The following is a 20,839-nucleotide window of genomic DNA, read 5'->3' as shown; positions in this document are numbered from 1 at the left end:
AGGGGAAGCACAGGTGGGGGCAGCCCAGGTGAGAGGAAGCACAGGTAGTGGCAGCACAGGTAGGGGAAGCACAGGTGGGGGCAGCCCAGGTGAGAGGAAGCACAGGTAGTGGCAGCACAGGTAGGGGAAGCACAGGTGGGGGCAGCCCAGGTTAGGGGAAGCACAGGTGGGGGCAGCCCAGGTTAGGGGAAGCACAGATGGAGCAACCCAGATGAAGGTAGCACAAGTGAGGGCAGCACATGTGATGGCAGCCTAGGTGAAGGCAGCACAGAGTCAATGGCATAGGTAGGTGGCATAGAGAAGTCTGAGCAGGCAGTGGGTCTGCAGACTCCTTTGCAGAACTGTGGCCCATGAAGCCTAGCAGTTGCTCAAGCCCTTTGAGAAATTTGCTGACTCCTGATTTAAGGAAAATGAGAAACTACAGGGCAAAGTGTAATTGCTGTGACACTGCTTCCCCTGGAGTATGATCCTGACAGGAGCCCTTCAGCCTTTCAGTGGGTCTGTTTCAGTCCCTGGTTGATCTGCTGTCTGCTGATTACATAGAGATCAGGGTTTGAAACTGTTAACACTTAGCAAAGTGAACAATTATTAGAACACTTAATTGTTATTTTTCATAAATTATCTGTTTGTACATGTAGAAACCTCTTTCCTTGTGGAGACTCGATGGTATGCATCATTGATGACCGCGAAGATGTATGGAAGTTCGCGCCCAACTTGATCACAGTGAAGAAGTATGTATACTTCCCGGGTACAGGGGACATGAACGCGCCCCCTGGCTCCCGGGAGTCTCAAGCTAGAAAGAAAGGTGGGTGTCTGCTTTCCTGGTTCTTTAGGGAAAAAAACAGCATTTGCTTGTTTATCTCATTATTTCTTGTTTTAGCTGCTATAAATTCAAGATTTACTTTATTGTATATTTCAGTAGTGACAGAGGTTTAGGGGTTTACTAATGTGGCAATGAAAAGCAGGATATTATGTGATTTCATTTTGAGCTTTTAAAAAAAATAGCACTGACCTAAAGATTTTCCCAGTTGAAAAAAAGTCAGAGATGCTGTTTAACTTTCAATGCATTTGAATACCGTTTTTCATCTCTATTTTCCTCAAATGTGACATTGGAAGTTTGGGCAAAGGGTTCTTCGGAGGAGCAGAACTTGGGCTGTGGTGGTCCCCTTTCAGGAACCATCCTCAGCATGGATTCAGACTGGGTCTGGCCAGCGCCCCAGAGGAGTCTGCTGCTGAACCTGTCAAGGCAAGCATGCAGCCAAAGTCTGTCCTAAGAAAATATAAATGACTTTGGCTGTCAGTATTTCTGATGATCTTTATTTTTAAATAAAGTATTTTGAGTGATGCATTCCCTGCTGTGGTCACTGCAATAAAGCATAAATACTGGGCCAAGAGGAAGAGAAGGGGCCTTCTTGTAGCAGGTAGAGACTGGTGCAGGGTCAATGGCCACAAAGCTGTACATTTTCAAAGGGCTATAAAAACAAAGGGACTATGCACATGGAACCCACAGACCTCAAACATTCACTACAGGCTGAGTAGCCCTAATTCCAGAGGCCAAAGTACTTGAAATCTAAAACATTACAGCACCCACGTGATATCAGAGGATGTGCTTGTTGGAGCGTTTTGGATTTTTGGATTTAGGATGTTGAACTGATGAGTTAATGCATATATTCCACAATTTGGTGCGGGGAGAGATCAATATTTGAAGCATTTTTATCCCAAGCATTTTGGGTAAGGGACACTCAACCCTTACCTAGCTCTTTTTATAGAAGAAGTTTGCCGAGGCCTGGTCTGCAGGGTGGCTGTGCTCATGGTCGGGGGCTGTGCTGCTGTGGCTTGACTGACCCTTAGTGCCCTGACATTGACCCTTCCTCTGTGCACTTTCAGTGAACCATTTTGCTAAAGGGGCCGCAGCAGAGCAGGCACCACCTGCCAGAGACCCTGAGGAAGGAAAACAGACCCCTGGGCCTGAGCAGAGGGACGGCTTGGGGCCACCTGCAAGGCAGCTCAACGGTGTCCAGGCTTCTCCTGAGGGGGACTCGCCCCGGCCTGGGCAGGTGGGTGAGAGGGATGTCCGGCCACTGGCCCAAGCCCTGGAGCCCCAGGAGCCCTGCAGGCAGGGCGGACAGGCCTCCCCAAAGATGCAGTCTGCACAGGGCACCCCGGGCACAGACTTGGATTTCGACTTATCCAGTGACAGCGAGAGCAACAGTGAGTCAGAGGGACCTAAGTCACAGTCCTCTGCCAACTCTGATGGAGAAAGCCAGGAAAAGAACAGCCCAAGGGTGCCGCTGCAGGGAGGCCCCCCTGACCCGGGCGGCGGGAGGCCTGCAGGGGCCAGTCACCCCAGGGAGGCTGGGCCCAGCATCCATCCTCAGGACAGAGGGCCTGAGCCAGGCACGCCGGAGGAGAATGAGCGCGATAGCCCGTGCGGCCTGGGCAATGGCTGTGTGGACAGGAAGGAGGCCGAAACCGAGTCGCAGAATAGTGAACAGTCAGGCATCACCGCAGGCGAGTCCCTGGACCAGAGCGTGGAGGAGGAGGAGGAGGACACAGACGAAGATGACCACCTTATCTATCTGGAGGAGATTCTGGTGCGCGTGCACACTGACTATTATGCCAAGTATGACAGCTACCTTAAGAAGGAGATCGAAGAAGCTCCAGATATTCGGAAAATTGTGCCCGAACTCAAGAGTAAAGTGTTGGCGGACGTGGCCATCATATTTAGTGGGCTGCACCCAACCAACTTCCCCATAGAGAAGACCCGGGAGCATTACCACGCCACGGCCCTCGGAGCGAAGATCCTCACTCAGCTGGTACTGAACCCGGATGATCCTGGCAGAGCCACCCACCTGATTGCTGCCCGGGCCGGTGAGTGCACCAGGCTGGGAGGGGTGGCAGCACACGTGGGGTTCTTGAGAGGTGGGAAGCAGCCTTTTTAAGTTGCTGTAGCTTTTTGTTTCACATTGCATTTTCAGGACCGTTTTCCAGAGCCGTTACCTTTTAAGAACAGAGTGAGAACTATATTTGGTGGTATCCCAGTTTGAGTGCTCTGACATCTGCCTCGGTGTCCTTTGCATGCACACATGTCAGATGTGTGTCCTGGGTTGTTTGTACTCTGGTAGAGTTGGGCCCTTCTCCCAGGAGTACAGGTGGGCCTGCAGTAGAGAGCAGAGATTCAAGAATAGAGGAGCAGAGGAGAAATTACAGGGAGATACAACAGAGTCAGGCAGGAGACGGACCAGCCCTGTGATTGGAAAACAGCATGAGTATACAGGGTGAGCTGCTATGGTTGGAAAGATGGGCTGTCCGTTGTCAGTGATCTCCTTGTGGTAACATCTACCCAGGACAGATTTGGGACTTGGGCTGCATGATCAGAGACCCTAGGGTCGGGCAGCCTTGAAGGAGCTGTCAGGGATCCAGCCAGCCACGGCAGGCTCTGAAGATTTACCTACGGCCATCTTGGGCCACACATTAAATACACACACACACACACACACACACACAAATGAGAACTGATGAGCAAGAAAAGATCCACCCACACATTATTTTCGTGGTATCTTCCACCACAAAGAAGCATAGCCAGCCGTGGGCCACTGCTACATAAAGAAGCAAACACCTAATTGTTGGAAATGCTCCTCATAGGCCATTTGCTTTTTTCCATATGAAGAGGCTGGAGCTTCCGTGATTCTCCTCCTCGTACTCAGTCAGGACTTTGAAATACTCACTGCTACCTCCAGGGTGCAAGGTGCTCAGGGCCTTAGCTGAGGCCTGGCCGGTCTGGAGCTGGGTGGGGTCAGACACACCTTTGCGGCTGTGGGACAGGTCAGGTCCTATTCAACTCGCTGCTGAGACACTGGGGCACAGAAGCAGGCTGTGCAGGGCCCCAAGAAACCCTCTGTCCCAAAAGAACACCAAGCACACACCCCTGGCATCAGTGAGACCCCCCCCTGAGCACCAAGGCCCCGGATACCTTGTTGTACCTTTTGAACATGGAAACTTATTTCCATGGGGCCTGTGCTCACCTTTCCTGTTTGCTTTCCCAACTCAGAGGAGAAGCAGTTCTCCTAGAGGCACAGCACAGCAGGAAGGCTAAGTCAGGTCCCATCACCAGTCAGGTTTGATGCCCTCACCTGCTGGACCCTGACTTCTTCTGGGACTCTGGCCTTTAGTGGAAGGCCTTGACCCCACTGCAAGCTGAGTCGGGGTGGTGCGGTTTTAGGGATGGATCTGGATTTGGGGCCATGAAGGTCCAGTGGGGAAGCTGAGAGTCCTTTAAGGGAGGATGGTGTTTGGAAGCACTCCTGGTGATGCTGGAGATGCAACCACCAGGCAGAGCAGCCCCTGGGTCTGTGCTATAGGGTGGCATTGGGCAGGATTGAGGCCTCTGAACTTGGGCATTGGCTGGGTCACCAGGAAGCCTGCACTGTCCTTGTGCATTGTCATAGCTCCAAAGTCAATTGAACACACAGGGTCAGTGGGCCGTGCTGCCCTTAGAGCTGGGCAGTGGGGAGCCAGCTCTAGGAAAGCCCCCAGGCTTGGAGTGGGCTGTAGGAGGGACTGGAGCTGACAGGAGGCAGAGTATGGCCACAGGTTGAGTGGCTACCTGTAATCAGCCTATAGTAGGACTTGGGTTCCAGGGTGTGAGAGTGGGGTCAGGAAGCTCCTGGGGTCCCATAGGAGAGGGTGGCCCTGTGGAGTGGTGGCTGCAGAATGGAGTCAGAGACGATCTTGGGTGAGGTCCAGGCTTCAAGGCCCTGTTGGGAGACCTGTCAAGTTGGGGCAACTGTACTTGTACAGAGGCTGACCTAGCCCTGGCACTTAACTCGGCTGCTCTGCACTTCCTGCCTGACCATTGTAGTTCCCCACAGGCACAGAGAAGGTCCTGCAGGCGCAGGGGTGCGAGCACCTGCATGTGGTCAGCCCTGACTGGCTTTGGAGCTGCCTGGAGCGCTGGGACAAAGTGGAGGAGCAGCTCTTCCCACTCAAGGAGGACGACGCCCGCGCACAGAGGTATGGGTTCCCACCACACTCCAGGGGCCCTCGTCCCAGGGTGACTGTGGAAGACTGAGTCTTTGTGGCAGTGGAGAAGGAGCCCCACACTGTTGGGTGTTTCTGGGCACCTGAGTCCCCATCCCAGATCTGCCTGCAGACTCAGGTGAACTTAAGTTGCTCATGGAACCAGTAACACCTGAGGAAAGACTGGCCTGGCCTTTCCTTGAATGTGATATGGTGTTTAATGGTGCTCATACTGGGGGTGCTCACATTTCCTCAAGGCTGGGGAATAGGCACAGAAATGTGGAAAGATGGGCAGGATCTCAGGATGGACCCAGGAAAGGGATTGACCACAGAAAAGCAGCAGCCAGTCCAGAGTCTTGAGGCAAGTTTGAAAAATTATCTGCAACACCACATGTGGTTGATGGGGGAAAGGGAGAGGGCCAGCAAGTGGCCCTGGGGGACATGGCAGGGAGCATGGTGAGGCAGGCTCTGCACTATGTCAGAAATCTGAGTGGCATTATAGGGTAGAGTTCTGACAAGTCTCAGGGAATCTTCTTACAGGACTGAGCCCCACATGGGTGCGTGCCCTTCAGCTCTTTAGGAAGGGGGCTCCAGCCCTGCAACAGGGCCACAGGCTTTCTGGGTGTTGGCAATGGGAAAACCATGATTTCTCTGCACTGTGCAGGTCTGGCACATCTTTCACCTGCACCAGCTCAGTCAGGGCCTAAGGGCAGAACCGGCTGAGTGCCCAGCCCTGTACACACCATGTACCAACACTGCTCACAGCCTTTGTTCTCTTTGCCCAACAGGGACAGCGGCCCTGCGGCCTTTTCTGACAGGGAGGGCGTGCCCCAGACCACCCTGTTTCACCCAATGCCTGTGCACCCCAAGGCCCCACCAGGCCCAGAAGTCCGGGTCTACGACTCCAGCACCGGGAAGCTGGTCAGGACAGGTGCCCAGGGCCCGCGGCCCACGCCCCCTGGTGCCCTGCCTGTCCACCAGGAACCCTCTTCTTTCAGGTACATTGCAGCCGTCAGAGTGGCTTTGCCAGCAGGAGCTGGCCTCTGGGGTTCTCTGAGTCTGTTGCTTAATCCCTTTAAGGGTGGGGTCACGTAACCTCAGGGAGGATAGGTGATGGGAAAGGCTGTTACTCCATTTTGCTCATCTCCCTGGCTGGAGACTGGCTCCCAGCTCATGGGAACATCTTCCCTCCTACATTCTTGGGCCTTTTTGTTTATTTTCTGTCTTGAGACCCAGAACTGAAACAGAAACCCCCAATTTAGCCTCTGAATGTCCTGCACAGGCTGCTTGGTGCTGCCTGCCATGTGCTGGCTTTGTTTATAGACAGGACAAGCACTGTGGTTGGTTATATCCTCAGTGGTACACAGAGGACAGGCCCACGAAGGGCTGGTTCTACCCCTGCCTGCCCCGCTCTCTGGGTCTGCTCCTTGCAGACCCTACAGTGATCAGGCATGTTTGTTCCTGGTTGCCCTGCCATGTGTCCATGCACCTGGAGGAGACCAGGGATTGCTGGCTGTATAGGGACTTCTGAGTGAGCCGCTCTGTTTCTCCTCTGTGCTTTCGAAGGCAGCCGAAAATCAAGGACCCTGTAGACCACCTTGTAAATGGCCCATAGGACTTTACTGAAGTTTCGAATGAGGAATCTTGCGCTGTTTTTTCTATTATGGCCATTGCTTTGAAGTTCCTGTGACAAGCATGTGACACCATGTCCATCTCCCCTTTACTTTCTGAGAGCCCCTGAGCAGTTGACTTCCACACGGTGAGCAGTACAGAAGCCAGAGTAGCCTTCAGTGCACCCTTACCACCAAGTAGGCCCTACCAGGCCTCAGCTGCTCAGCAAGGTTCTCCTAGACTGGGTTTGAGAAGGGCAGTGATACAGACCCAAGTCTGCGCCCTCTGCTGTCTTCAGAATGGGCTCAGATGAGCCCAGGATATTTGCTGGAGGTCGGCAGGGTGGCCCCTCCTGGATGTGGACTGTCCCTTGGCCAGCCTTGCAATGGAGCTGACCCTGGAGGCAGAGGGGACAGCAGGTGTCACCTTCCAGGTCAGAGGGGTCTCCAGATGGGAGCTGATAAATGCCTCATTTCCGGTGACTTTACATGGGCTTTGGGTTAGTTGGCATTTTGTCATCTGTAACTAGAAGCATCATCTTTAGTTAAGCATGTTTTCTTCCAGTCAGGCGGTATTTGTTCGTGTGCACAGCTGGATGTGCCTGTGTGTTGCTGCTCAACCCTTCCACGTGCACCATAACTGATGGACAGGCCCATCACTTTGCCCACAGTCTGTTGCAGTCTGCCTTACCACCCAGTGTCACAGACAGGATATTGCCATGCACACGGTGCTTATGGTCCGGTGTCCCTGGGACATGTGTCTGAACATCTGTCACTTGGCCACATAGACAGCTGCTTCATTTTGGCTTTGACCTCGGCTGTCAGGTCATCCTCTGGCCATCCCTCTAGCTAATGCTCCTTTGTGGCCTTAATTCACTCTTCATTGGGTCCTCATATTTTTTGTGTTCTCCCTCTGGAAAGTGTTTAAACGTAAGATTAACCACTAAAACGGGCTTGTTCCAAGATTCTAGGGAACTTTACCCTTTTGGAATGATGTGAGACTTAAGTATTTCTCCTTGTAGTGAACATCTTTGGCTCAAATATAAAACTTTTCTTGGAATGTTTCTCACAGTGGATTTATTCAGAACACCCCTCAGACATTTTAAAATTCTGTGGTGATCTCAGATTATTTTTAGTCAGTTCTGCCTGTTGTAAAGCACGTCAAGCACCCACTGGGCGAAAGGCTGGTACCTGGCAGGTTGAGCTGAGGTGAGCCACATCATGGCCACACATGTGACGCTTCTGAACTGCAAGTCACCCTAGTTGAGCTCCTTTGGGGTGTTTGAAGCTTTGGTTTATAACACTGTGTATAAGTTCCTGGTAGACTGTGCACTCATTCCCGGGAAGAATGTGAATGTCTTTTATTGTTAGAAAGTTCTTTATGGAGGTATCCTTTCAGTGTCAGGGCAGGGATGCAGGGGCGAGCTGAAGCGGTTGGATGTGGTCACCTCAGGCATGGCCACCCCCTATTCTGTACATTCTGAGGTGCATCCTGCAGACAAGGTTTTCAAGGGGGTGTGACACTAGACTGGGCACTGGTCCTGGCCTCTTGAAGCCCAGTCACCACTCGAAGAGGGCAGATGTCTCAGTGGCCCACCACTGCATTCACATGACCCCCGCAGACCAAGCAGCACAGGAGCCAAGTCCGTTGTGGTATCACAGGGCCACTGGCACATATTCAGACCTGGGAGGACAGGATTAGGGTAGAGTGTTTTAAAGAAACTTCATATAGCATTCTACAGCTAAGACTGCTAAGGCACTGAGCTAGGGAGAGTGCACAGAGCCCCCGCAGGCACCTGGTGGACCATCAGATCAGGGAGAACACTCAGCTCCTTGGAGCTAGGGGTGTGTGGATTCCTGCAGTCAACCGTTTTCTCACATTAAACTGGCAAAAAGTTAAAAAGTGATCATTGTAGTGTTGACATTTAATCCAAGGAAACTCATTTTGCTTGGGGGAGTGTGAGGGACACACTGCTTAGGGGATGCTGTGGTGACACTTACTGCAGACACGAGCCCTTGGCGCTCGTCACCCTCTGGGCATCTGGGAACAAGGGTGTCCTCTGAGGGTTCATGACTATGTGAGGTTCTGGGCTCTGACCTGGTGCTGGAGCTTTTTTGCATTTACTTTTCTGCTGAAAATAACCACAGAAGCTGAGGACATAATACACAGAATTCACGGAAAGCAAGAGGGAACCCTGCCTGGCAAGGATAAAGGGTGCCCGGGGCTATGTGGCCTCTGCTCTCAGACCACCGTGAGGCCAAAGCAGAACCAGCAGGGAGGCCACGCAGGCCCTGGTGGCTCCAGAACCCTGCTCACTGGTGAGACTCACACCTCGCACGGACGGTGGGGGTGGGAGGGTGGCTTTGAAGAGGATTATGAGTAACATGCTCAGTGAAGTAGAAGAGTAAAATAGAGAAAATTGGAAACGTCAACAAAGAATTGTAACCTGTAAACAAGTAGACGTCCTATAGCTGAAGTGTACGGAAACCTAAGATTTAACTGGGAGATGGGTTAGTAGCAAGTATTCAAACATGAAAGACACAGGTGATTGAAAAGGATGGGAGAAGGGCCATGGACTGGGTGCTGCACAGGTGGACTCTGAGGAGATGTGACCGGGACTAGAAGTCTAAGGAAGACCCTTCAGGCTGAAGAGCAAACTGCGGGGAGAGGGAGACAGACCCCAGCGAGGCAGCCCGGGCTGGGCACAGGTTATCTATCCAGCGATGATAGGGCCTTAGCTGGCCATGGGGAAGCAGACCTAACCCTAACCAGTTGTGTTCTTCCAGCTGGGAACCTCTGGGCAGCTCCTGGCCAGGGTCATGTGGGTACCAGGTTTCTCTGTACTCTGTAAACTTGACAATGAGCACATTACTGCTTTTAAATAATGTGAATCTCCTCCAAGCAGCAGAAGTGAGTGTGTACTAGGTGAGTTTCACTGTATATGTGAGGCAGGGTCATGCTGTATTTCCCTGCCTGGTGGTGAGCACCCTCCCCTCCTCAGCTGGGACATTGCCTCTTAAATCTTAATGTTTCTATATGTCAGGAACTCAAGTTTGATTGTTTTTATTCCCACAGTGTGGCCGGGCTAATATTCTTAATGTATAATGAGATCATATAAGTCAATAAGAAGTTGCTTGCCCAGTGGTCAGGGGTGTACTCACGTGGAGGGCATCAGAGGCATAGCAGAGGGCCTGGGAGAGGACATGGGCTGAGTCTGGAAGGACTGAGACGACAAGGGGAGGGCCATGTCTAAGACCCCTGCCTGTGCACCTGCGACAGCCTCAGGGTCACTAGGTCTCTGAGGCACTCCCTACCAACAGGGAATGGCCTGTCAGGCACAAGGTGCAGCTGGGACAGGGCAGGAAGCTTTGTGCAGAGGTGTGAGGTGAGGACTTTGCACTCTGGGGAGAGAAAGACCAAGAGCGTGCCAGGGCAGGAGAAAGGCCAGTGCCAAACAGTAAAGGTTGGGGAAGAGAGTTATGTTGCCAACAGGGGAGATTTGGCTTGATCCCTGGTGTCCTGTGAGGAGGGTCAGGCTCAGTAGACGTCTGATGCACCTGAGGGGGATAAGGATGCTGCTGCCACCTGACTCATGCCCTGTTAACTATCCCTTCCCAGAGAGGAAAGTTCAGACACATTCCACTCACCTAGAATATAGGATGCCAGGACAGATGCAGGGTGTTACAGGTAGTGAAGGATGCTCTTTTCTCTCTTGAGTCCTGCATGGGTTTGGCTTTGTTCATGTACTAGGTCCAGACTGTGCCCCAAATGCACAGGCTCATGGGTCAAAGAGTAGGTCACGTTTGTCAGCGTGATCTGTGTGAAACAGCTACCAGATGTCTTTCTAGAAGGCCAGGACCTGGTCCTTCAGTGCTAGCATGTGACTTCATGCGACAGTGCTAGCATGTGACTTCATGCGACAGTGCCAGCCTTCTGGCCAAGTAGACATACCTCAATACCCTTCCAGCCTAGGGAATACAAAGAACCAAGCTGATGTTGACGGTGACTAGGAGTTTCCCTTTTCAGCGCTGCATTTCACGGACGTGTTACTGGTTATGTGGGTCAAATTATTGTTGCAAGTTGTGTTCAATGGTGCATTAAAGCACGAAATGGTAAAGACATGTCCGACAACTCTGTGCATTAAAGTGATACTATACTGAGATTTAGTTTGTGAATTGCAGTTTTACAATAATGCTTGCATAATTTAAGTGGCCTCAATCAATACTGTGCTAATAGTTAGCAGAAGCAATACCTGTTTTTTAGGATCTGTTGTTCATACTGTTGAAAATAAAATCAGAAACCTTTGACTTATTTTTTTCTTAAAATGTAGAAAACAAAAGCATATTGTCTTAAACTAATGGAACAGTTAAAAATTAGATACAGAATTGGTTTTTGAATTATTCAGACTTGCTTGGAGTGAGTGTCTTGTAGACTAGGAATTTCAAAATAGATGAAAAGAAGTAATTAAGTGTTATTTGAAAACAGACGGTGCAGATGGGGAGTGAGGTTGAATGAAATTGAATACTTACTTGAGTAACACTAATAATATGGCAATAGATAACCATGTATTTGTTCTGAAATGTGTATTATTTATGTGAACAGCAAGTTTCAAGTGACAGTCTGTAAAGAAGCAAATGTTGCAGCTATTCCTGTATTTTCTGAGGTAAATACATATCCTGGACTGCAATTCAATCTAATGAGTTAACTTTTGCTGAAATTTTCTTCTCTTTAACCTCTTCAGTGATTTTTTTAATTTATGTAACCAGTGGTTCTCAACCTTCCTAATGCCACAGCCCTTTTAATACAGTTCCTGTGGGTTGCGACCCACAGGTTGAGAACCAGTGACATAACCTAAAATAGATAATAAAATTACCAAGTGAGTTCATATTTATGTTTTCTCTTTTAAAAACTATAAGATTATTACTAGTAATTTACCAACCACTTTCCTGCCAAAATAAATAACAGCTGAGGATAAACAACTGCATCCTCACACAAGGGAAGAACACAGCACAGTCAGTAGGAGGGAGGAGGAGGGATGGTGAGCTCCCACCTGACAAGCACAGTGTAGGGTACACAGCACACCTCCTGGGTGAAGAGCTCAGCTGCAACTTGGGCTATATCTGACAAGTGCAAACAATGTAACCGTATCATCTGTACCATTATATCAATCTGAAATAAAAATAAGATTAAGGTTGAATTATTTTTTGAAAAAGAGCTGAGGAGTGGGCAGGTGGCAGAAAAACTGGGTTGGAAAAGGTTAATCTGAAAGTGTAGTTTGCACCAAAATATAGCAGAACTTCTGAGTTGACCCCCAAGGGACTGTAACAAACTGGTCACCATAAAGAGCGAGGTGGCTGTACTGGCACATACACATGCTGCACGTCCACTCTGTGGAAGTTAGGCTACCTTGCGGAGGTGGTCAGTGTAGGGGTGGTCAGCTTTGGAGGTTCTGTATCACCTGTCTTTACCTGTTACCGACCCATGTAGGTACACAGCCAGGTGTCAACATGATATGTGAAGCATGTGAGTTCTGTTGTGGAGAGTAGCGCTGCCATATCTAATCAGCATGTTGTTGGGTCTAGTTTGTCACAGAGGCTTTGAGACAACCTTTGTCATGTTGAATAAATCACATTTTGTTTGTCTCCTGACCTGTATTTATGGGAAACTATACACCTGTATTTTCCTGAGATTACTAAGTGTTGGTACTTGTTCTAGTTCTGCTTTGAAAATTGATGACTTGGCTCGGCGCCTATAGCTCAACCGGCTAAGACGCCAGCCACCTACACCTAAGGTGGCGGGTTCGAATCCCCAGCCCGGACCCGCCAAACAACAATGACGGCTGCAACCAAAAAAAAAAAAAAAAAAAAATAGCCAGGCGTTGTGGCGGGCGCCTGTGGTCCCAGCTACTTGGGAGGCAGAGGCAGGAGACTCGCTTGAGCCCAGGAGTTGGAGGTTGCTGTGAGCTGTAATGCCACGGCACTCTACCTAGGGGGACAGCTTGAGGCTCTGTCTCAAAAAAAAGAAAAGAAAATTGATGACTTGACCCAATTTATATAAGAAAAAAGGAATCCCTGTTTTTAATCTTATTCCCTCCCCTCTAAACATAGCACAACATGTGAATTGGACATCTAGGGCCAAGTCCTATCCTCTGCGGGCTTTCTGTGCTGCAACGGGAGATGGACCTCTGGATTTGGTCACGTGTCTGGTCCATTCCTGCCATGCCCTTTGCTGCCTCTTTGTCAGGTTAGGAAAACCAGTAATTTTCTCTTGGCAGCAGAGTGTGAAATGTTTTCTTTTAATTTAAACCAGAGCCTTCAGGCGGAGCCTGTGGCTCAAAGAAGTAAGGCGCCGGTCCCATATGCCACAGGTGACGGGTTCAAACCCAGCCCCGGCCAAAAAATAAAAAATAAAAAACCAGAGTCTTCTCCATTTATTTGAGTCATGTTGTGCCTGCCCATCTCATGTGCTAACCACATCCATGGCTTCCATACACATCTGCACATGTGGGCACTGACACAGGTCATCCTGAGGGGTCTCCAGTAGCCACTCCCCACATCTGCAGGGCAGCTCCCTCCTGGCCCTACAGAGCAGTCAAGGTCCCTGCACCTGTATAGCCCCCTCCCTGTCTGTCCAGGGTCCTGCCTCTTGTTGAGATGCTACAGGGTGACCCCCCCACCCCTGGGAACGGTGGTGCAACCCATTCTGTGCACAGAACCCTTTGCTGACCCCATTGTGACAGGGCACCTGGCAGCCGGCGGCAGTTAGGTCTCCATCTCCGTCTGCTGCTTCTCACCTGAGGCATTGGAGGTCTGAGTTTCTGCTCACTCTTGCTTTGGTACTTGTGGTTCTGGGACAGGGTGCTGCTCATGTGGAGGGGCCCAGTGGATGTGGCGGGGGGTCTCCTGGATGCCTGTGTGCAGGCCAGAGAACACTAGTGGTTGGTGGCAGCTGGTTCACTGCCCTGGCTCAGCATCCCCTCAGCCAGTCACAGAGAGGCCACTCCTCCACTCTGGGACTCCTTGAGGCGCCACTGCCAGCAGGAGCCGTGGCCTGAGAGTGTGGGGTCCACGCACCCACTGGGTTGGCCTCCCTTCACTGTCCTTTGCTCATCCAGTCGGAGACCTCAGTTTTGCTAGGACCTGATTTTTGCTTGAAACCTTAGCACTTACACAGGATTCCATGACAGTCTTTCCTGACTTTTTCAACAACCCTGCGGTGGCAGAGGTGGAGTCACTGCCTCCTTCCTACTCAGCAGAGGTAGACATTCAAAGGTCCTCACTCAGTTGCCCAGATGCCTAGGATTGGGGTAAGATCATCCCTGGTGCTTCTGGACAGCTCCCTGCATGGTCACCACTACCCCTCAGTGCTGCTGCAGGGCACAGCAGAAGTCCTGACTCAGTGCAGGGCAGGGGCCTTGTTACTGCTGCTGGGGTAGGTGCCAAGCTCCCTGCAGCCCCCACCTTCCTGGGACTGCATGAGTTGTCTTGAGTAGAGTTGCTGGTGTCTGAGAGATTCGTGAATATTTATTTATTAATTCATCTTGAAATAGCATTGCAGGTTTAACAACACAGTTTTTAACTGCCCAAGTCCACTTATCCAGAGTTTTTCAACCACCCAATCAAAAATGTGGTTTGGCAGGAAGTGGGATCTGCTTGTGTGCAGGGCCCTTATGTGGACTTTGGCACCTGAGGGGCTACTGGACCCTGTCACCTGCAGGTCCCAAGGGCTAACTGTATCAGACTATTACATGTGGCCATAAATAACCTTTTTTAAAATAAAAATAACTATTTTCCAAGTTGGAAAGAAACCTAGGGAAGAGTGGCTGTGTTTCCCATGTTTGGAATTCTCTGAGAGTGAGTAGTCAGTTCGCTGTGCTGTGGTGTTGGGTGGAAACACACCCAGGGCCTGGGTTCCCTAGAAGTCGCCAGAGGAAGGAGCACCTGTCGCGGGGGGGTGGGGGGTGTTCCTCAGAGAACCTTGATTTGGTGACTGATCCATAACATCTCACAAATCATAGAGAAACAGATTTTTTGTGTGTGCACATACCCACTTGGTGGCCAGTGCCCCAAAACAGTCTGTTGACACAGGGGGGCATCTTCGAGAGCCCATGCTGGGCCTGGTGGTAACCTCACCCACTCACCATTCCTGTTAGCTTTCATAGAGAAGAACATTCTTGGTACTACCTTTCACTTTTGGTTAAAATTAAGAAACAACTTTTCTGAAGAGAGGCTGTGATATATTTGGTTTTGATGAGAAGTATTTCCCATTCTTGAAATTTCTTCATATTCGTGATCAGAGCCTTGTGTGAGGAGTAGGCTAAGGCCAGGAAGGGCCATGAAGTCTCAACTTACAAATAAACTCCCAGTGTTTAGATTGTTGTATAGGAAATCTTACCTCTGTTAGATAAAACTTGGTTCAGTAGAGTTACCTCTTGTTAATTTTGCAACTTTGGCTTAATACCCCATTTTTCTTCACAATAATAAAGTTTTTGTTCCCTTTCTTCAGTGTCTGTCATGAGGGGGCCTGTGGTCCAGCATTAGCCACACAGTGCTAAAGGCTTCCAGCCTCAGGCTGTGGTCCCCAGGGTAGGAGCCGGCCCCAGGCACATCTGTCTCTTAGAGGAAGACACACCAGATTTCAGAATTGCCTCAAATCCCGACAGTCATAAGCAGGCAGAAACACACATTCAGTAAGAGGCAGCATACCTAGATCCTAGACAGATGGATGTAGAGGAGCTGTGACAATGATGTAGTAGAAAAGTTACATGACATGTGCCCTTGAAACAGAAGCTTGATCTTTGTAGTTGATTTATCACACTGATACTTAACAATTCAATAAAACTATACAGAGTCCTAAATCTCCTTTTTCTGTTCTTTGTGAACAAGTTATTTCAGCGTCAGTCCATTGAATCTGTTTTCTAAGTTTACCATTATATTTTTTGTGTGTGCTTTTGTAAAAGGATAGGGTATGAAGGTTGCTTTTGTTTGTTTTATGGCTCTAGACTTATCTTGAGGGTAAATAACACTTCCTGGTGGTTCCTAAGCATTGTCCCCTCGCATTTTGCCCTGTGTTGTGGGAGGAGTAGAGCAGGACAGATGCTCCAGGAGTTGACTGCAGAGCTAAGGTAGGTGCCATCCTGCAGAGGCTACGTGCTGAGCATTCAGAGAAAGCGAGGCAGTAGCCGCAGTGACAGGATGGCTGTTTCCACATAACTACATACTCCCCATGGGCGTAGGATAGCTTATCTGCCTAGTCCTAGTCAGGATCTGATTCGGTCTAAAAACTGCAATGCCGACTCCCTTCCTCATGTGGGACCTGTAAAATTCATTTCAGAGCTGTCCCGCCTCAGCAGCAGATGTTTGGTGAAGAGCTTCCCGATGCTCGGGACGGAGAGCAGCCTGGCCCTTCTAGAAGGAAGCGACAGCCCAGTATGTCAGAGACAATGCCGCTGTACACTCTTTGTAAGGAGGATTTAGAGAGTATGGACAAAGAGGTGAGCCACTCCCCGCCCTGCCAACCCAGACGCCCCTGCAGACAGCTGCCTTGGTGCGGATTCCTGAAGTGCATCCCTGGGTGGAGCCGCACTCATAGCTGTGTTGTCTCTTTGGGTTGGCACACGTGCTTCCCCAGAACTTATTAAATGAGATTTCTAGTGCGTGAAGGGATGGTTGCATCAGCCGTGTTTGCCAGTAAGAGCGCTTTAAAAGTCAGGTTTTAGGGTTACGTCTGTGGTTCTCACCACATCCCCTCTCTCTCCCCTCTTCCAGCCCACGGGCATGAGAGTGTCTTGAGATGACTATGGCTGCCATCCCAAGGGTGCTCCTGGCACCAGTGGGCCGAGTTGACACAGCATAGGTCCCTGTGGGAACAGGATGCCTTCCAGGCCTCAGTGCGCTGAGGACACTGGGTGCTGCACTTCCAGATTGCGAAACACATCAGACTGTGGCCTACAGTCTTGTGTAGTGTCTTATTATTACACTGCTGTGTAGTTTTAGGAAACATCAGTGGAGTTTATGTTTTTTCAAATGCTTGATTAATAGGAGTGCTGCTAGGACTCCAAAGCCATTTTGAATTGAACACAATGGAGGCTCCTTACACCCTAAGTTGAAAAGTCAGTTTATAAATCAGGATTGCTATTGTTTCTGGTTTCACCTTTTAAAATGACAGAACCCACCCCCCTGGTATGTTATGGCGGTAAGCCCAGCCTGACCCCCAAGCCCTTGGGGCCCCTGAGCTTATACATAGGCCAGGCTGCCCTGGGATTGTGTGGTGTGACTCAGTCATCACCCTGCAGCACAGTATTTAGACTTCCCCCGCCCCCTAGAAAATTGAGAGAGTACGAGTGTTTTTTTTTTATTATGTGGCTAAATTGTGTCATGCTGAAGTCAGGGCTTGCAGTGTGCTGGCCACTAGCATAGTGGCACTGTGCTCAGCAGGCAAGTTTTGTGCCTCCTCACCTCCCCCCTTCTTAGTTTCCAGTGTCCATTACTGCTCTTCATGACATGAGCACCCTCCAGCTCTTCAGAGGGACTGTCATAGAACAGGCCCTCATAGGCTCTCTAGCATACCTGCTGGAGCCACCCCGTTGTCAGTCAGAAGGAGGCTACCCCTGTCCACTTGGTCTTCACCTTCCGTACTAGCCACCAGCCATATATCCCTCAGGCGCTACTGCTGCTGTCCTGGGAAGAGAGAAACTATTCTGTTTCATTAATAGTGCAGTGGAGGGTGGCGCCTGTGGCTCAGTGGGTAGGGCACCAGCTCCATATACCAAGGGTGGTGGGTTCAAACCCGGCCCGGGCAGCTAAAACAGCAAGGAGAATTGCAATAAAAAATAGCTATAGTCCCAGCTATTCGGGAGGCTGAGGTAAGAGAATCACTTAAGCCCAAGAGTTGGAGGTTGCTGTGAGCTGTGACACCACACCACTCTGCCGAGTATAACAAAGTGAAACTCTGGCTCAAAAATAAAAGAGTACAGTGGAGAGCATTTAAGGAAGAAAACAGCTTTTGTTTATTTTCAGCGATAGCAGAAAAATGCACGTGGTTGTATTCAGGACAGACTCTTCCACTAACTATCCTCCTGAGGCAATAGTTCATCTTAAGAGAATTAAACCCTTTTTCAGATGTGCTGAATTTCTGTATTCTATCTTTGTCTTTTCAAACATTAGCTGTTTTTTGTTTCATGAAAATCTTTTCTCTGAAAAATTTCCAATCACTTCTTCTTTACCCCTAAGCCCAGACTCTTGTTAACTTGAATGACAGAAGGTTCTCTTTAAAAACAACGTCTGCCATGCTTAGGGTAGGAGGAAGAGGGGTTAGTTAGCACCTGCTGCTCCCACCTGGCCACTTCTGACAGGCCTGTTTCCTGGTCGAGCGCTGGTAGTTCGGGCCCTGCCATGCAGACACGCATCACTCTGTCAGGTAGTGACCGCAGCTTCCATTTTTCCTCTCTGTCAAAGGGGAATGAAATCTTAACACAAATTAAATGTCCACAGTGCTTATATCTCTCCAAAACCATATCCTTTCTTACAGAAGTAAAAATTTTCCCTAAAACCTCAGATTTGGCTCTTCAGGAACAAATGGTATTAGAAGAGAAACAGCCTTCCAGTTTGGATTCCACAGATTCCTGGGGTACTGGTTTATAAGGGACCGTGAGACTGGGGGGGGGGGGTTTCTGTGTTTCGTGAATAGTGAATATTTAGAGTCTGTTTCCCACGGAATCCTGGTCCAGGAGAGAAAACAGTGGCACCTGATGGCATGAGCAGAGCTTCCCAAACCTGCCAGACATAATGTGGGAGCCTCCTTGGGGCCTCTGCCATGGGTCCAGGACCACTGTGTGTTTAGGACCAGGTATATCCACCCTCATTCTCCTTTCTGATGTTATGGCAGAATTCTGTGGGGCTCCATCATCTCTCTGCACAGCCTGGCACAGTGGAGGCTTTGGTGCAAGGCCGCATGCACTGAGACAGAGCTGCCGGGTAGGGGTAGACTCTGAGTGTGCCTCTTGACTTGAGGAGACCACAGAGACAGGTGATGCAACAGTGTTACGAGACCTAAGAGTTCTTTAGCATTCACCTTTCAGAGCATGTAGGACATATGAGTCCAGAACCAGTGAGCACCTTACTTGTTCACATCCACATCGAGTGCCCCGGGCGGCCACATCTCTCTTTAAGGACACCAAGTGTTGAATTAGGGTCTACCTGGGCCGCTTTGACTCATCTGAACTGATGACATCTGCAAAGACCATGTTTCTAAATAAAGCTACATCTGCAGGGACCAGGGGCCTGGACTTCTGCCATCCAGGGGATGGGGCCACCGTTTAACCCACTACTCAGACTTCATGCAGACAGAACTTTAGAGGTTTCTCTTTTTTCCCAGAAAGTACATAGATGTATCATAGCTGTCATTTGTTATCTGAGATATTTGGAATTAAAAAGGTTGTACTTCAAAGAGCGAAATGTCAGTCTGTTTTGCATCAGATGCAATTTTAACGTAAATATATTCTAGTCGTACTAACATTTCTCTTTTGAAGCTTCAGAATAGTTTATTAACTCCAGGCTCTGTAGCCTCCTTTGAAATGTCTCTACTTTGTTAAATGTATTTGCCACCAATCCACCTGGAACAGTCAGTCAGTTTCCCCAATAGCCTAGCAGAAAGTCAGTCACCTCAGTGTTAGTGCCAGGTATGCGAAGCATCTCACTCTGTGGGGCACCCAGGCCACGTTGGTGGCCACAGGCAGAGTCCCACAGACCCTTCTCCCACCCTGCCCTGCTCCCAGGCATGTGGGGCCCAGCAGCCCCAGGGATCCCCTTTCCCTCTGCAGCCACCACCTCCACTTAGCAGCAGCCAGGAGGACAACAGACTATCCCTGCCTGGGTAGGTTCGCTGCCTTCCACCCCGCCCCAGCCACTACCCCAAGCCCAAGATGCCATCTAGGTAAATGAGGAAGGCCCCAAGGCACAGTCCTAATGATGCTGTCCTCTGCTCAAGAGCCACAAGTGCTCCTCACTGCCTAGAAAACTAACCAGGGCAGTGGAGGTCTCAGTAAAGGTCCTGAGGACATCACCACCAAAGCCCCAAAGCCTGTCAACATCACCATGCACGAGGGGCAAGTTGAGGACTTTGACATGCAGAGGCCAGCCTGGTGGTCCAGGCAGCCCCCAGGGACTGCTCCCCAACAGCCTCTCCTAGTTTTAGGCCATTCGGGCCACTCATGGTCATTGGCCCTGCAGCCTTGGGAACCTTGAGTCAGCAGGCTGGGCAGTGCCCCCATGTGGGATGGTCTGTCCTGTGCCCTTCGTAGGCCTGTGAGACCAACTGACTATTTGCCAAAAAAGGGGCTGAATAAATCCGAAAAGACAGTGAAAATTAACATTGTATTTTTTTAATCTTAACTTTTTAAATTCCACCTTGTATATTCATATAAATCACCAAATTTGATGAACTGGTAAGATGCCACAAAAACAGAGGCCACAATGGGAGTCTGATGCCCTGCAGACCGGGCTCTGCACAGGACGAGGGGCTCAGGTCCCTGGCGGGGTAGCCTTGTCTCCACCAGCACTTTGCGTTGACCAGCTGGACTGTCTAGCCAGCACAGCTACGAAGACTATCTTCTGAGGCAAAGTAACTTCTCAGCTGTCTTATAAAGATGTGAACTTGATGTTTGAGCATTTGTCAAAGCTGGTGGGCTCCGCATTTGAGGCCATCCCTCTTGTCTTGGTAGTCACTCCCAAAGACAAGCCAATGTCTATCCAGCCATGGTCAAGAACCTCATTCAGTGCCATCTAACCCTCAGGAGCCACCCTCACTTCTTGGGGTACTATGGGAGGAAAGAAAGGATGGTGTAGCCAGACTGCAGCTCCCAGCATCCCTGGATGGGAGCAACACAGCCCAACGGAAGACTTGTAACCCAGATGTGGCCAAGCATCCTCCTGTGGCTTTTCATATCATGCCTGTGCTGGCGCCATTAACCATGGTTAGGCCATTTGAGCAGTTGTGGTCTCCCATGAAGATGCCAGAGTAGCTGTGGACCTGCCTGTGCTGGGACCCAACTGGGGCCACTGGGCTCCCACACTTCCCCTGGTTCCAGTGGCCTAGTGTTGGGTCTTCAGGCTGGGGGTTGGGGGTGCTAGGCAGCCCCAACAGGCATGATGCTGGATCCCAGGAGGAGGCTGCTTGCATATGGAGCTGTGCTGACTCCTTGAATCCAAGG

General features: G+C 50.1%; 1 protein-coding gene across 2 annotated transcripts in view; it reads left to right on the top strand.

Moving 5' to 3' along the window:
* The window catches only part of CTDP1 (CTD phosphatase subunit 1), a 65,603-nt gene that overhangs the window by 27,731 nt on the left and 17,033 nt on the right, over nucleotides 1-20,839 (top strand). Inside the window, exons 7-11 of one of the 2 annotated variants that reach the window (XM_012804263.2) lie at nucleotides 639-805; nucleotides 1,888-2,871; nucleotides 4,872-5,013; nucleotides 5,808-6,017; nucleotides 15,964-16,123. In XM_012804263.2, coding sequence (XP_012659717.1) covers nucleotides 639-805; nucleotides 1,888-2,871; nucleotides 4,872-5,013; nucleotides 5,808-6,017; nucleotides 15,964-16,123 — 1,663 coding nt within the window. The remainder of the gene's footprint in view (nucleotides 1-638; nucleotides 806-1,887; nucleotides 2,872-4,871; nucleotides 5,014-5,807; nucleotides 6,018-15,963; nucleotides 16,124-20,839) is intronic. The other variant, XM_023512410.1, reaches the window with a different exon arrangement.

The sequence above is a fragment of the Otolemur garnettii genome, unplaced genomic scaffold (assembly GCF_000181295.1).
Source record: "Otolemur garnettii isolate 467f Iridium unplaced genomic scaffold, OtoGar3 scaffold00027, whole genome shotgun sequence".
Lineage (NCBI taxonomy): Eukaryota > Metazoa > Chordata > Mammalia > Primates > Galagidae > Otolemur > Otolemur garnettii.
The sequence above is the reverse complement of the archived record's forward strand: the minus strand, read 5'-3'. Positions and strand labels throughout refer to the sequence as shown.